This window comes from Centroberyx affinis, unplaced genomic scaffold (assembly GCF_046629955.1).
Source record: "Centroberyx affinis isolate AG114_WGS23_722 - 3 ecotype Tasmania unplaced genomic scaffold, CSIRO-AGI_Caff_v1 ptg001682l_1, whole genome shotgun sequence".
Taxonomy (NCBI): domain Eukaryota; kingdom Metazoa; phylum Chordata; class Actinopteri; order Beryciformes; family Berycidae; genus Centroberyx; species Centroberyx affinis.
Window position 1 is genome coordinate 115,001 of NW_027280101.1, and position 15,000 is coordinate 130,000.

The following is a 15,000-nucleotide window of genomic DNA, read 5'->3' on the forward strand; positions in this document are numbered from 1 at the left end:
GCAGTGGCGCTCCGACGGTTAAAACACAAAGTTTCACTTGCTGATAAAGCGTGTTTACAGAGTGTATAATCAGTAATCTGCTTCACATTACAATTTTGAAGTAATCTTCCTAACCCTGACTGTTGGTGATACCTAGTATATTGGTTGTTGATGATACCTAGGTTGATGTCCATCTTCCTTCTGTAAAGTTGAGCTTATGACTAAAATAGATTGGTAATACATTGCTATTTAGTATCTAAAATGGTCATATTTAGACATTAGACACCACACTTCCATGGCATGACACAGTAGCCTATATCAATAAGTTGCAGGCTCAGGCTGGGTTTGGGCTGGACTTCCTCAGGCTTATCTCCAGATGTGAGTCAAATAGTATTTGCCAATACTGTTCATGGTTTAGCCTCTTAAGATGGCAGATGGGTGGGGCTGGCCTCACAGGATAATATAACGCGTGGCGGGATGTTTAGACAATCACAGTCAGGAGAGTCTATTTAGTCAATTGCCCAACATCCCTACACAATTGTTCTGTCTATTTTAATGTAATGAGCACCACTTGGCTGAATTAACATGAAAGGATCGCCTGATCTGTGGAGGCAGGTTTAAAATTAAAGAAATTATGTATTAACAGTTCCCATATTAACACTAGTAGGCTAGTTAATATGGGTGCTCCGGTCCAGCCGAGAGCGGAGCTTGTCGTTGAAGTCACCGCCGCTCGGGCTTGTTGTCCGGTCAACCTCCCCAAACACGAATGCCAGCATTCTTCTTCTTCTCATCAGTTCCTGGTAGCCAGCTTTGTTCCCAAAATATGCAGATTAGATGCAAATCATGCCCCCCCCCTCCCCCCCTCCAATGAAAACAGCTCCGCTCAACGCCAAAAGAGCGCCAAGGAAACTGTCATTGGAAAAAAACCCAACTTTGAACCAACAAAAAAGTGTATGGTCAAAAAATTTGCACGTGTTACATTCAGTTTAATTTGTTTTTCAACGCCAATGTTTTTTGTTTTTTTTTATTAGTTCAATTTTGGTTCTCAATGCTAATGTCCTGTTTTTCGATGTTAGTTTTTTTTCAACTCCAAAAACAATGCCAACTTTTTTTTTCAATGCCAACCCTAACCCTAAAGTCGCTATTATGCATTATCCTGTATATTATCTATGTTATGATTGTATGGCCATTAGTTGATAGGCTACATTGCAATTCCCAAGTAGCCTACATTTCTTTGTTTTCGTATTCGGATGAAAGCATGAAATACGGCCAACATTAGCATAACAGCTAGTTTGCCAAATAGGCTACATGAGCAATTCTTCTGATGGATGTATTTTTTTTTTTACCTATTTTTACCTATGTGATGGAAACTCACCCAATTCACATTTTATTTGTTGACACATTTAAAAAGTTTATATCAAATTTGCTTGACACAAGCTAATGTTATCTGGACTGACTTTGTTCCAGTTGACAAACCGAATCCTTGACGGCAATAACGCCAGTCTCTTGCCTTAAAATGTTTATGTATTTCGGTTTCATGACACTAAGAGAGACATGGAAGAGGGAATGAGAAATGTAGAGGTGGAGGAGGAGGGCTGAGGGAAGAAAAGAGACGGTCCTTGCTGTGCCGACGAGAGGAAGGCGGAGGAAGGTTGGTTCGGGAAGGAGTGGCGCGGAGGGGCGGAGCAGCCCTCCTTACCGGGCGGTGTCAACTGAAGAAAAGGGGACAGAGCAGCGGGGAGAGGCCGACAGAGGGATTCGTTTGCCCCGGTGATTTACGGATTTGCACCAGCGGACTTCAGGTAAGAGGACAACGCGTTCGGGGCGTTTTCTCATGACACAGAATGGGAAGTCTAGGGTTACATTTAGGCTACCAACGAACAAAAAACAGCATTTCTAACTCACCGCGGCACATTTCTCATGTTAAACAATGCATCTCACATACACCTCAGCATATGTTTAGAGGTGTTACGAAAATATACGAACAATGGCCAAAAATGTTTTCTACATGTAAATAACATTCATTCAAAATGTGTTACATTTTCTTCCCATTCAAGACAAAATTTCCAATGAATGTTATCTACACACGTACAAATACATTTTTGCCCATTTTGTATCTAAAAAATATTGTGTATTAGCTATATGTGAAATGTATTTTTTTTCCTTCTGCAGTAGCTGTTAAAGAGGGAGAAACCACACAATATCTTAGATATTTATCAATGTATTCAACCACAAAAAGTAAAAAAAAAAAAAAGGGGGGATTTGTGTATGGAAATACTGAGAATATCTCCATATGCGACCTGTCAAGGCAATCAACCTCTCCCATTTTAATTATCAGCAGGATTTCCTTTTCCTGTGTGCTTACAGCCTAATAGGAGATTATAGTGTATAATGCATGGATGGTTTTCACATAAATGTATAGTTAGGAGGCTGTTTTCCTGAATGAATTTGAGGAATGAGTAATGCTGGAGTGTGATTGGCAGACAGTGCAGCACCAGCCCTCTGTCAGGAATGGAATGCATCGTCATTCTGGACACAGTCTATCAGAGTCTATCCGGGTCAATCCAACTATCTAATTAATGGATTACCAGTGGTTTGATTGGAGGCTGCCCAGAATCTAAATCTGGAGGATAGCATCAGACAGCAAAGTGTCACTGATTCAGTATTAGATCTGATTGAATTTTGATTGGAACAATGAATGATGTAACAATGTTAGGCCAATGTTAGATCAATCAGCAAGAAAGATGTTGAATCAGTGTCAGGTGTCAGTGTTGATACAATGTAATTCACAGTGATGAATTCTTTCAGTGTCAGTCTGCTGTATGGCAGATTAACGATGATCCTTGTGCAAATAGTTGAGACAATGTAGACACACAGAACATTTGTATGGAGTAGTGTAAGTCAAACACGTGTATATATATATATATATATATATATATATATATAATGGAGGACATTTTCTTAACTTTACATTAATAATTATCAAATGACATTCAGTAACATTTTTTATGGTTAATATCGCTGTGACACTGTTGACCTCTAATCGATGTACCCTTGACACAGACGCTACATTTTAACAGAACTTCCTAAAGCAGAGCAAGGACAAACCTTCCAGTCTTTAAAATGTATTCTTCTGAGGTAGTGACATCTGGTGGTGCAGTTCAAATGATTTTTGGACAAACTTGTCTCTCTTGAGAGGTTTTTGATTGAGAGGCTTGCTGGCATCTCCATTTCTCTCTATTCAAAACTCCATGGCAATAGAGAACTGGAGTTAGGCAATGTGTCATCTGACCGTAGCCATCCTCCTCACGAGTCAGATGAAAATTTAGAAACAAACGATCAAGTGTTTCTTTGATTGCTGTCTGCCCGCCTGTCTGCTCTCTTGTCTGTCTGCCTGGGTGTGTGTGTGTGTGTGTGTGTCTTGTCTATCTGTCTGTCTGACCATTACATTTGCATTCCTGCTGTGATGCAGTGCGTTTTTATTTGCTGTTGCACGGTCACAGTGCTGGTGAGAGGTTATTCAAGAGATTCAAATAGGAGTCCTGATTGAAATGGACTGAATGTTGATTCAGACAAAGAGGCGATTTGAATCAAAACGGACGTTCAAGAGCGATGATTTGAGAAGGTTTGCTGTCCAAAATTTGTTTCGTCTACAAATCTCTCTTCAAGGACACGGAGAGAAGACTGTGGCTGGATTCCACAACACAAAACATGAGGCATTTAACTGGCCGTCTAAACAGGGACAAATCAGGTTCTGCTGGGTTTCTCTCTGTTCCAACAGAGCTGTGAGAAGATCAGATCTGGGACACAAAGAGTTGAAATCACATCTTCACTTGTCTTTCTGTTTAGATGCCAATATTCTCTTGATTTATCTATCCATGTAATATTGTTTTCCTAGGCTGCTATTTCTATAATATTGATTGTCTGTGCATATAATACATCAAGCTGTCATATCTTCCTGTCCCAGCTAATAGCTCTCTGCTCTCTGCAGCAGAAAGCTCTACCTCAGGCTAAGATATCCTATAGAGGCTAATCTCACTATCTAATGTTACTGGGTGTGTATTTCAAGGTTCATATTTTCCATAATATTGACTGGCTCTATAATTGACAGAGGTGTGACCAAGTCAACTTTGCTCAAGTCCCACGTCAGTCTCAAGTCTTGAGGCACAAGTCTCAAGAATGTAGATTACAAGTCAAGTCCATGTCATTAGTGTCAAGTGTCAAGTCTAAATGTAGAACAGCAAGTCAAGTCAGAACAAATCAAGAGTCCAGTATCAATTTAATATGTTAAAGAAAACTAAATATCTTGGACTTTTCAATGCAATATGGTTTTAATAGGATACAAATTTGGTAAGAGCATCATGAGTTTGATTTCTATAATATAGTTTCAACTTCAATAAATTCAATCATTCCATACAAATTCAGAAAACAGAATTTAAATTCAGTCGTCTGCTGGAACAAATCTCATCACTTTAAATCAAAGTCATTTACACAAACACAAGATCTCAAGTCAAGACTTTAGAAACCATGGCTCTGTATGCTAAGGCTAATATTTTCCATAATATTAGCTGTCTGTGTGTGTGATACATCCAACTACCGTATCTAATAAGCCTGTTGAACAGGGTTTGTTATATCAGCCCTAGACTCTCAGTCTGTCAGCTACTGTAGATGTAAAGTGTAAGCAAACATGCAGGTCTAGAATGCAAATACAGCAGGCTTATCTACATATCAAAACTCTGTATCTTATCTCACTTTACGATTGAGACAGCGCTATATCTATTGTAATAGCTGTAATATAACATGGCTATCTACATAAGCTGTAATAAGATCCTTCTATGCCTTCCATTACAGAACAGTGATATAATAAGGCAGTCCATACAAATCTATGTTATACCCCCTCTTCCTACTAGACTAATAGGCCTCTCTAGGCTAATATAACTATAATGCTGAATGGCTCTTTGTGAAATACTAGTGCAGTGCCCGTTCAAAACATGCTTGCTTTGAGCCCCGCTGCTGCACAGAGCGCTGTTTGCTTGTTTATTCAAAGTTTATTAATATTGAACGTGTCGCGTGTCCAATCCGACACTGCACGTCCTTGGGTCCCCAGCAATACACCCGCCAAGTGTGAAGTAGATCAGACGAACGGTTCTCGAGATATGCGAAGGACACACATACAGACAGAGATTCTATTGTATAGTATTATATATAAGTATTGCTTTATAGTAATATATCAAGCCACTGTACCCTCTAGGCAGAGCTAACAGGGCTGTGCTGTCTGAGAGCTGCTGTAAAGCTCCAGGCTGACTGAACCATTTAATAGTGAACTGGGGAATGTGGAACATGCCAAGCTATCATATCTCATAGGCTCATAGGCCCATCACAGGCTTAGAGCCCTGGGCCACCATATAACAAGTCTGTGTGTCTTTGATACACTGAGCTGTTTAATACCCAAGGGCTTCCAAAGTTTTAGAATACATTTAACCCAGGTAACAAAGGTCCTAGAATGCAGTTAATCTTGGGTTCAATGGTTCTAGAATGCATTTAACAGAGGTAACAAAGGTACTAGAATGCAGTTAATCTTGGGTTCAATGGTTCTAGAATGCATTTAACAGAGGTAACAAAGGTACTAGAATGCATTTAACCCAGGTAACAAAGGTCCTAGAATGCATTTAATTCAGGGTTCAAAGGTTCTAGCATGCATTTAACCCAGGCAACAAATGTCCTAGAATGCATTTAATTCAGGGTTCAAAGGTTCTAGCATGCATTTAACCCAGGCAACAAAGGTCCTAGAATGCATTTAATTCAGGGTTCAAAGGTTCTGGAATGTATTTAATCCAGGTAACAAAGGTCCTGCAATGCATTTAATTCAGGGTTCAATGCGTTTAACCCATGCTATAAAGGTTCTAGAATCCATTTAATTCAGGGTTCAAAAGGTTCTACAATGTAGGCAACAAAGGTTCTAGAATGCATTTAACCCATGATACAAAGGTTTTAGAATGCATTTAATTCAGGGTTCAAAGGTTCTACAATATGTTTACTGTTTAACCCATTTTAAAAAGATTCTAGAATCCACTTAAAGTTGCTAATTGTAGTATTTTAACATCAATTGCCACATTAAGTTTGAGATATTAGTATACATTAGTATTACTGTAAACAAACAAGACCATCACTGGGAAGATTGTCAGCCTCTACCGGCCCATACACTGCATTTTACATTGGTCAGATTTGGTGGGAAAAAAGCTGTTCTTTCAGCACAAACCCAGCTGAAGCTTTCAGTTTCTTGCAATGGTGGAACAAGTGAAAGGCCGATGGAAAAATCACTTCCAACATGTTTACTCTTCAGTAAAGACAAAGAGAAAACCTTAATCTTGAGAAACACTAGCACTAACAATACCACTGTTATGAGAGGCTATCAATCATCTCAGCCATGATTTTATTTGTTTATTGTAATTTTACCAAGGTATCACAGTTAATGTGTAAATGTGTTCATTGCAATAATTCCTGTAACCCATAGAAAACCTATTGGATGACAAAACTATCTTGTCTGTCATCACTAAAACTGTATTACCTCTGTCATACTGTCTTCTAGGTGTCAGTATGTCAGGACAGATGAGTGAAGAGGAGTTGGAGGAGCTCAGGGAGGGCTTCGATAAATTTGGTGAGTAAAAGTATGTGTGTGTGTGTGGTTGCGTGTTGATTTCTGTAGATTACAGATGCTTTTGAAGAATACAGGAGGCAAAGACTTGCTGAATTAGTCATTCATGTTTGAAGTGGTATACAGCCACTGACAGACATGTTCCTAGAGTTTGTGTGAATCTGCGTGTGTGACTGAAAGTGTGTAAATAACTGACTGAGTTGGAGAGTGTTTGTATGTGAGTGTGTGTGGTACAGAGACCACCGCAAACACATGTAAGACACAACACTAAAAACTAAGAAAGGCTAATGATAATCTTTTTAAAGCGGTAATCCATGAGTTCCTTTATTCATGGATTTTCTATCCAGTTTCTGTAGGTGGCGCTCTTTTCTTTGTCTGTTCAGCCATGGTGGCTTTCACTGCTCATTGCTAACTACCCAGCTCTTCTTCTATTTATTCCAAACCGAAAAAGTAAAACGCATCACTTCTTGTGCGGCAGAGGATTTTTCCCAGGAAAGAGCTACCAGACACCGGCTGTTTAGAACAGACAATGGAAAAGCTTTCATGAACTGGATATAGGTTGAACCACTGTTGTGTTGTATCAGTCAGTGATGGAGAGAAGCAAAACAGAGTCAAATGAAAATGTTGCGGATTATTACTTTAACTGTCCCCCTCCCTCTCTCTAGATGTGGACAAAAATGGGCATATTACCTGCACAGAGATCGGTAATCTCTTCTCTGAAGTGGGCGTTTCCTTGCCTGGATACAGGATCAGAGAAATGATCCAAGAAGTGGACCTTGACGAAAACGGCACGATCACCTTTGACGAGTTCTTCAATGTAGGTAACACTAACTAACTAACTAACTAATTAATTAATAAACTGACTGATTCACAACCTAATTAACTAACTACTTGACTGACTGATTAAATCTAACTGGCTGAATGACACTGAATGACTGACAAACTAACTGGCTGACTAACTGAAAATTGAAACTGAAAATCAGCTGATGACAAATCTACTGTCTGATACACTAACCGACTAGCTGACTAAGTAACTAACTGACAATCTAACAAACAAACAAGTGAAGTTATTGAGTAACTCAATCCGACTAACGACTTAACTACCTGACCATAAGAAATAGGCAACTAACTAATTGACTGACTAATGAACGTACTGGTCAACTGTATCAGTCAAGTGTGTGTGTGTGTGTGTGTGTGTGCATACCCAGATGTTCAAGCAACTGAAGGACAGCCGTGTGGCCCAGAGTTTCATGACGGCTCTCAACAAGAAGGAAGGCATCGTAGCCATCGGAGGCACCAGTGAGAACACCAATGAAGGAACTACGCATTCAATGTCTGGTTAGTAAAGCTAACTAACATCTCACATTATGGAGTAACCTTGTAGCCAACTAACCCACTAGCTAGTTGCACTGTAGGACATGTGATATGTATCGTCCACCGTATGTCTTTGGTCTCTTGTACTGCAGGTGAGGTCCTGTTGCCCTTGTACCATGTGTATCAGTGTGTAGTACTGTTGGATGTCAATATGTCTCTGGACCAATGCCACCAAGACACATTCCTAGACATTTATTGTCATTTGAGCATAAAGTAATTCAGATACTGATACTAGCTGAAGTGAAGGAAAGACTACTGGCCATCAAGTGAAGGGACATAACACTCTTAACTGTATTTCAGAGCAGGAGCGCTTTGCCTTCGCCAACTGGATCAACTCTTCTCTGGAGAAGGATCCAGACTGCAAACACTTTCTGCCCATCAACCCCAACACTGACGCTCTGTTTACTGCAGTGGGAGATGGCATATTGCTTTGGTAAGCCTCAAAGTATAACCTATTTTCCCATCTTTTCCCATCAAAACAATCGATTCTGATTCTTATTCAAAATCTCATCAATTGGTTCACTATAGAGCTACTTATGTCTTGCTTACCTGGGTGCGTGGTTCTCCAGTACAGTCCTAACGGGCCAATGGACACTTTTTCAACACACTGTAATGATCAGTAATTATCCATCCATAACTTTAACCTGATCTACTTTATCTTTACCCTTATCCTTAAATTTACCCTTGATCCTTAACTCTAACCAGTTTTCAGTCCATTTAACTTCAGTGCGGAGTACTGAAGTGTTTTCTGTTTTTTCAGTAAAATCATCAACTTCTCCGTTCCCGACACCATCGATGAGAGAACCATCAACAAAAAGAAACTCACTCCTTTCACCACACAGGTGGGTTAGTTACTTAACTAGCGAATTAGATGTTTAGTGAGTTGGTTGTTTAGTGTGCCAGTTGATTGTTTAGTTAACTAGTAAGTTGGTTGTTAGTTCTTCTATCACTTAGTCATCACTTGCCAGTTCATTAGTTAATGAACGAGTCATTCAACAAGCCAGTCAGTTTGGTAGTCACATTATTATTTATTCATTTTGGTAGTCAGCCAGTTAGTCTAACACTAACACTAATGTCTAACACTGATGTAAACTTCTGATTCAGTGACTTGCTATCAACATCTGTCAGTCAGTCATTCAGTCAGTCAGTCGGTCGATCGGTCAGTCAGTTAATTAGTTAGTTGACCTTCTATTCAATCAGCAGAATTGTTAATATCAGAGGTTAACCTTTATACCATTTTATTCTGACATAAACCTTTATGATGTAAATTCATTGTATCAATCATAGTAAATAGTATCAAACTGATTTAAGTTATGTGTAGGTTGATGTTAGTTTGTTCAAGGAAAAATGCATAAATGAATGTTTTTCTGAAAATAGAATTGCTCATATTTGCGGTTGTTTGATTTATGATGATCACTAATTGGAGGTCATAGTTTACCTACCTTTTTGATTACACATCACTGGGTAGTTGCCAGTAAATTCCATTATACTCGGCTTTGAATTCAGCCTCTGTAATCAGTCGCCTTGTTGTGAAACTTGGAATGAATTCAGTGGGTCGGTGTCCTCCTGACTTGTGCGTGTCCAACTCTTCATCCCGACAGGAGAATCTGAACCTGGCTCTGAATTCGGCCTCGGCCATCGGCTGCCAAGTCGTGAACATCGGAGCTCAGGATCTGAGGGAAGGCAAACCTCACCTGGTGCTAGGACTCCTCTGGCAGATCATCAGGATAGGACTCTTCGCTGATATAGAGCTGAGCCGCAATGAAGGTATGCACACACACACGATCATCAAGCTGGAACTGACTGCTGATATAGAATTCTGTTGAAAGGAACAAAGATTTATACACTTCCATCTACATATGCACACACTCTGTCATAAACGCACTCTTGCTCTCAATTTAGCTTGATTTACCAATCATCCCACCCCCCCTAAGCAGAGTCTTGGTTGTCTCCCTGTCTGCAGCTATAGCAGCGTTGCTAGAGGAAGGGGAGAGTGTGGAAGATTTGATGAAACTCAGCCCCGAGGAGCTGCTCCTGCGCTGGGTCAACTTCCATTTGAAGAAAGTTGGAATGAGCATAAAAAACTTTTCCGGGGATATTAAGGTAAGAAAACCCTACCGACAAAACTAGTGCCAGCAAGCAAATGTGGAACTATTTTGCTGATAGTGTAGCTTAACAACACTGTGTCTCTCTGTGTCTCTCTGTACGTGTGTGTGTGTGTGCGCAGAACTCCGAGGCATATTTCAACCTGCTCCAGCAGATTGCTCCCGATGGCAGCAAGGAGGACGTTCCACGGGTTGACGTCGATATGCACGGTCTAAATGTAAGCTGATTCATCTATACTTAAAGCTACGACTTGCTATGACTTGCTATGACTTCCCTGTGTTGCGGCCGCTAGCCTCACCCTGATAGCCACAACCCAGCTCGCTGTTGGCCACGCCCACAGCAGATGGCATGCGTCCCAAAATGTGCCCAACATCATTGAAAAGCCAACTGCAGGCAAACGGGAGGATTTAGACCTGAACCCACAGGGACACAGACAGAAACAGACTGACAATGTTATCACATGTACTATTGTTATTTTAAGTTGCATTGGAGCTTTAATGTTTATGAATCAAGATGTCTGACATATCAGCAGTAATGTGAAATTTATGTCTGAGGATATGAGAGGGAGATATAGAAATACAGAGAGAGAGACGGGGGCGGGGTTATTGGATTATTTCACTGCATTAATCTTCTAATGGTTTCTCCATTCAGCTGGCAGAGCAGTTCAGCAGCTCCACGCAAACAGCAACAGTTTATACACACACACACTCACAAACACACACACACACACACACTGGTATTGTGTGTGTGTGTATAGTGGAAGCTGACTTCCCGTTGACCTGCTTCCTGCTTCCTGTTGGGCTGTTTTAGGATCATGATATCAACCTGACTTTGAATCACGGGAGGACAGGGCTCTCTGTGTGTGTGTGTGTGTGTGTGTGTGTGTGTGTGTGTGTGTGTGTGTGTGTGTGTGCCCCAGTCTATTTCACACAATGGACAGAAGTTGTACACTGCAAAACTGCATCAAGTAGCATAGCTTCACCAAAAACATTAGCATTTTCTTTACAAAATAATAATAAATCTTATAAAAAATCTAGAGAATTAGAGTTAGAGAATCGTGCAGATGTAATCAGTTTTGTAAACTCACACTGACATATTTCGTCAAGTGGCATACCGCTGCCAAATATTAGCATTTTCATACAAACGCCTATAATGTAAGTGTGTGTGTGTGTGTGTTACCAGGCCAAGGATCTCACGAAGAGAGCAGAGTATATGCTGGAGCAGGCCGACCGTCTCGGCTGCCGACAGTTTGTGACTGCGACCGATGTTGTCAGAGGAAACGCCAAACTCAACTTGGCCTTCGTGGCCACGCTCTTCAACAAGCACCCCGCTCTCACCAAGCCAGAGGACCAGGACTGGACTCTGGAAAGTAAGCATGGATGAGTAATATTTGAGAATATCCACAGAAACACTAATATCCAATTTCCAATATCAAGCTAACTTTACTCCACAACCCATAGCTAAATGCAACAAATTCACGCCCCTTCTCTGGAAGTTGACAAAGGCATTCTGGGAAATGTAGTTACACTTCATCACAAAATAATTGTAAATATTGTGGAAAGCTTTGCCAAAGAAAAAAAAACGGGGTTCAGTTTAGCAATTTCTGGCGATATTTCCCATTGACCAATAATTGTCCCCTCTCTCTCTCTCTCTCTCTCTCTCTCTCTCTCCCTCTAGGTGAGACCAGAGAGGAGAGAACGTTCAGGAACTGGATGAATTCTCTAGGGGTCAATCCATTTGTTTACCACATCTACGGGTCAGTGTCTGCCTGTCTGGATGACTGAATTCATTTAAAATGTTGACTGACTGACTGACTGAATAATAAACTGACTTACTGACTCCACACTGCTGACTTACTCTACTGTTACATTTACTGTAGTTAGCTTCATATCTAACATTATTACTGCATATTGCCACGCTGGTAAACAGCTTATTCTTTAAATGCACGTCTGTGATTCTTCCCAAATTACTGGACACCTAATTTACTCAATTTTTGAACTATGGGTGATGTCAATGGGCATGGCAACAGTACTGATATGTTTTAATTAGTCTGGATCACAGCGTGGATCCCAGCTGGATCCATGCTTACTCTTTAGCATACACTATGTTGAGTGATAGTATGCTACAATAACATAATGTTTTTTTTGTTTCTTCCTATGTGTGTGTGTGTGTGTGTGTGTGTGTATGCAGTGACCTGCAGGATGCCCTGGTGATTCTCCAGCTTTATGACAGGATTAAGGTGCCAGTGGACTGGGATAACAGAGTCAACCGCCCTCCATACAAGGCAATAGGAGCGCATTTAAAAAAGGTAACTATGTAAACACACATATAAAGGTACATATATACCTTTCTCTATCGCTCTCTCATTCTCAACAACTGGGCTTGGGTCTGTGTGTGTGTGTGTGTGTGTGTGTGTGTGTGTGTCACAGATGGAAAACTGTAACTATGCTGTGGAGCTGGGTAAGACATCAGCTGGTTTTTCCCTGGTGGGAATCGGAGGTCAGGACCTGTACGATGGAAATGCAACTCTAACCCTGGCGCTGGTCTGGCAGCTGATGAGGAGGTATTAATGACTTAGAGGTGCTATGTGTAGCATTTTACTAAATCATTGCCACATTCATTTTGAGACATTAGTATAATTACCGTAAACAAATGAGACCATCACCGAGAACATTGGCAGCCACTACACTGCATTTTACATAGTCAGCCACCAGGTTGGATTTGGCGGGAAATCTGCTGGATTGCTTTACGGCACAAAACAGGTAGAGGACGCTGTTCCTCCAGAGCAAACAGAGATAAAGCTTTGAGAGTTTCTGGTGATGGCAGATGGTGGAAGGAGTGAAAGGAAGATGGAAAAATCACTTCCAGCATGTTTATCCTCTTCCGTAAAGCAACTCGCTGGCTGCAGCCAAATCTTCATATCTGAAAACAGAATAGGACAAAAACTGCCAATATTCTCACATGTATTCTTCGCTTTTGTGTGCAGGTACACTTTAAATGTTCTGGAAGACCTTGGAGATGGAGAGGCTGCAGGAGACGAGCTGATCATTAACTGGGTCAACAAGATTTTGGCTGAGGCTGGCAAGACCTCATCCATCAAAAGCTTTAAGGTCAGTTTGTTTTACCAAACTACAACACAAAGAGAAAGATATTATATTATGGATTATACTATTATTATACTACACCCTCTGAAAGGTAAGTGGGTCAGTTAGTTAGGTGGACCTGGTTTATATATTGCAGTGTGGATGCATGTGTGTGATGTGTGTGTGTATCTGTGTGTCCCTCTGTTCAGGACAAGGAGATCAGCACCAGTCTTCCAGTTCTGGACCTGATTGACGCCATGCAGCCAGAGAGCGTGAACTTTGACCTGGTTAAAACAGGCAGTCTGTCAGAAGAAGACAAGCTGGACAATGCCAAGTAATAACCTGTCTCTCTGAGTGTGTGTGTGTATAATACTGATGTACGGAGGTGCATCAGACTCAAAAACATCTGAGAATACGTAGAATAGATCTGAACTTGACTTAAAAAGCAATTCTGAACATCTGTGGATTCAACATTAAAACACATTTTTGCAGATATTTTCTGTGTCTACAAATTCCGATAGAGTTGAAAACTATCCTACATGTCCTCAGATGTTTTGAGTATAGTCTACCTTGATAAAGATGAAGACTGAATAATATAGGATATAATATATGGCATCATTTTTTTTTTTAAGCTAAATTTAGCAATTTAGCTTAGTTCATTCAGATGTACCAAGGGGCTGAATACTTAGCACTTTTTACCTTTATCGTATATGTTTTTTTTAATATTCCTAGAATATGCTTTGCTTGTTAGAGAGAACAGAGGATTTCAGGTAAAATACCAAACCATCCAATCAGTTAATCAGTTAATAGATAGATAGATAGATAGATAGATAGATAGATAGAGACAGAGAGAGAGAGAGAGAGAGAGATAGACAAGTAAAAACAGAAATAAATACATATATACATAACATATTATGAGGGCCATAGGTCTAATTTGTTGCCATGGTGACCCTGACTGTGACTCCGCCTCCGCTCCAGGTACGCCGTTTCCATGGCGAGGAAGATCGGAGCCAAAGTCTTCGCGCTGCCCGAGGACCTGGTCGAGGTCAACCCCAAGATGGTGATGACCATCTTCGCCTGCCTGATGGGGAGAGGCATGAAGAGGGTGTAGAGGACACACACACACACACACACACACACACACACTGACCGTCTTCGCCTGTTCGACATGGGTTTCCTCCCACAGTCCAAAGACATGCAAGTCAGGTGAATTGGACACTCTAAACTGCCCATAGGTGTGAATGCGAGTGTGTCTATCTGTAAAGTGGGTAAAGTTAATGAATGAATGAAAGACTGGGCAACTTTTAAAGGCAACGCGTGTCGCCGATATCGCCAACAAGTATGACCAACATTTTTTTGTATTCGTGACTACATGTTCGTTTAGACAGGTTTTGTTACTATTTCTCAGAAGCAAATATTCAAGGATGTGATTTTTCTGGTCTCGATATTTCAGGGGTTTGCATTTATTTCTTATGAGACTTTACCGCTGTCTCGCCTTTATCCTGCTATTAGTTTCCCCCCGATCACAGTTTCCCATGTGTCCTTGCCTTAAGACGAGCATTTAATGTACTTAAGCCATAATATTCTGTACTTGATACCTGTTGACCTTAGCCATTTTATGACCAAAGCTGTGCTAGATTACAGGCAGGGTATTTCTTCACACTCTAAAGTGATGTTGCCTTGGTGCTGCAGTCAAATGACATCCAGGCTGCAGGTTAGAGGTTCGTTGCTGCTGCTGTTAACATTCCACAGTCTTAAAAAATCCTTTTCCTTTATTCCAAATGCTTCCCAGTAAAGCAGCTG

The 15,000-nt window shown here is 40.7% G+C and overlaps 1 protein-coding gene across 1 annotated transcript in view; it reads left to right on the forward strand.

Moving 5' to 3' along the window:
- Positions 1 to 1,695: 1,695 nt before the first annotated feature.
- The window catches only part of LOC139651547 (plastin-3-like), a 13,674-nt gene continuing 369 nt past the window's right edge, over positions 1,696 to 15,000 (forward strand). The window contains exons 1-16 of the mRNA XM_071528502.1: positions 1,696 to 1,781; positions 6,569 to 6,637; positions 7,300 to 7,451; positions 7,843 to 7,972; positions 8,309 to 8,441; positions 8,769 to 8,850; positions 9,610 to 9,775; positions 9,972 to 10,111; positions 10,236 to 10,331; positions 11,297 to 11,483; positions 11,792 to 11,870; positions 12,305 to 12,422; positions 12,544 to 12,677; positions 13,101 to 13,224; positions 13,407 to 13,531; positions 14,176 to 15,000. The exon at positions 14,176 to 15,000 is cut by the window's right edge and continues 369 nt beyond it. Of these exons, the coding sequence (XP_071384603.1) occupies positions 6,577 to 6,637; positions 7,300 to 7,451; positions 7,843 to 7,972; positions 8,309 to 8,441; positions 8,769 to 8,850; positions 9,610 to 9,775; positions 9,972 to 10,111; positions 10,236 to 10,331; positions 11,297 to 11,483; positions 11,792 to 11,870; positions 12,305 to 12,422; positions 12,544 to 12,677; positions 13,101 to 13,224; positions 13,407 to 13,531; positions 14,176 to 14,308 (1,860 nt within the window). The 5' untranslated portion in view covers positions 1,696 to 1,781; positions 6,569 to 6,576 and the 3' untranslated portion in view covers positions 14,309 to 15,000. The remainder of the gene's footprint in view (positions 1,782 to 6,568; positions 6,638 to 7,299; positions 7,452 to 7,842; positions 7,973 to 8,308; positions 8,442 to 8,768; positions 8,851 to 9,609; positions 9,776 to 9,971; positions 10,112 to 10,235; positions 10,332 to 11,296; positions 11,484 to 11,791; positions 11,871 to 12,304; positions 12,423 to 12,543; positions 12,678 to 13,100; positions 13,225 to 13,406; positions 13,532 to 14,175) is intronic.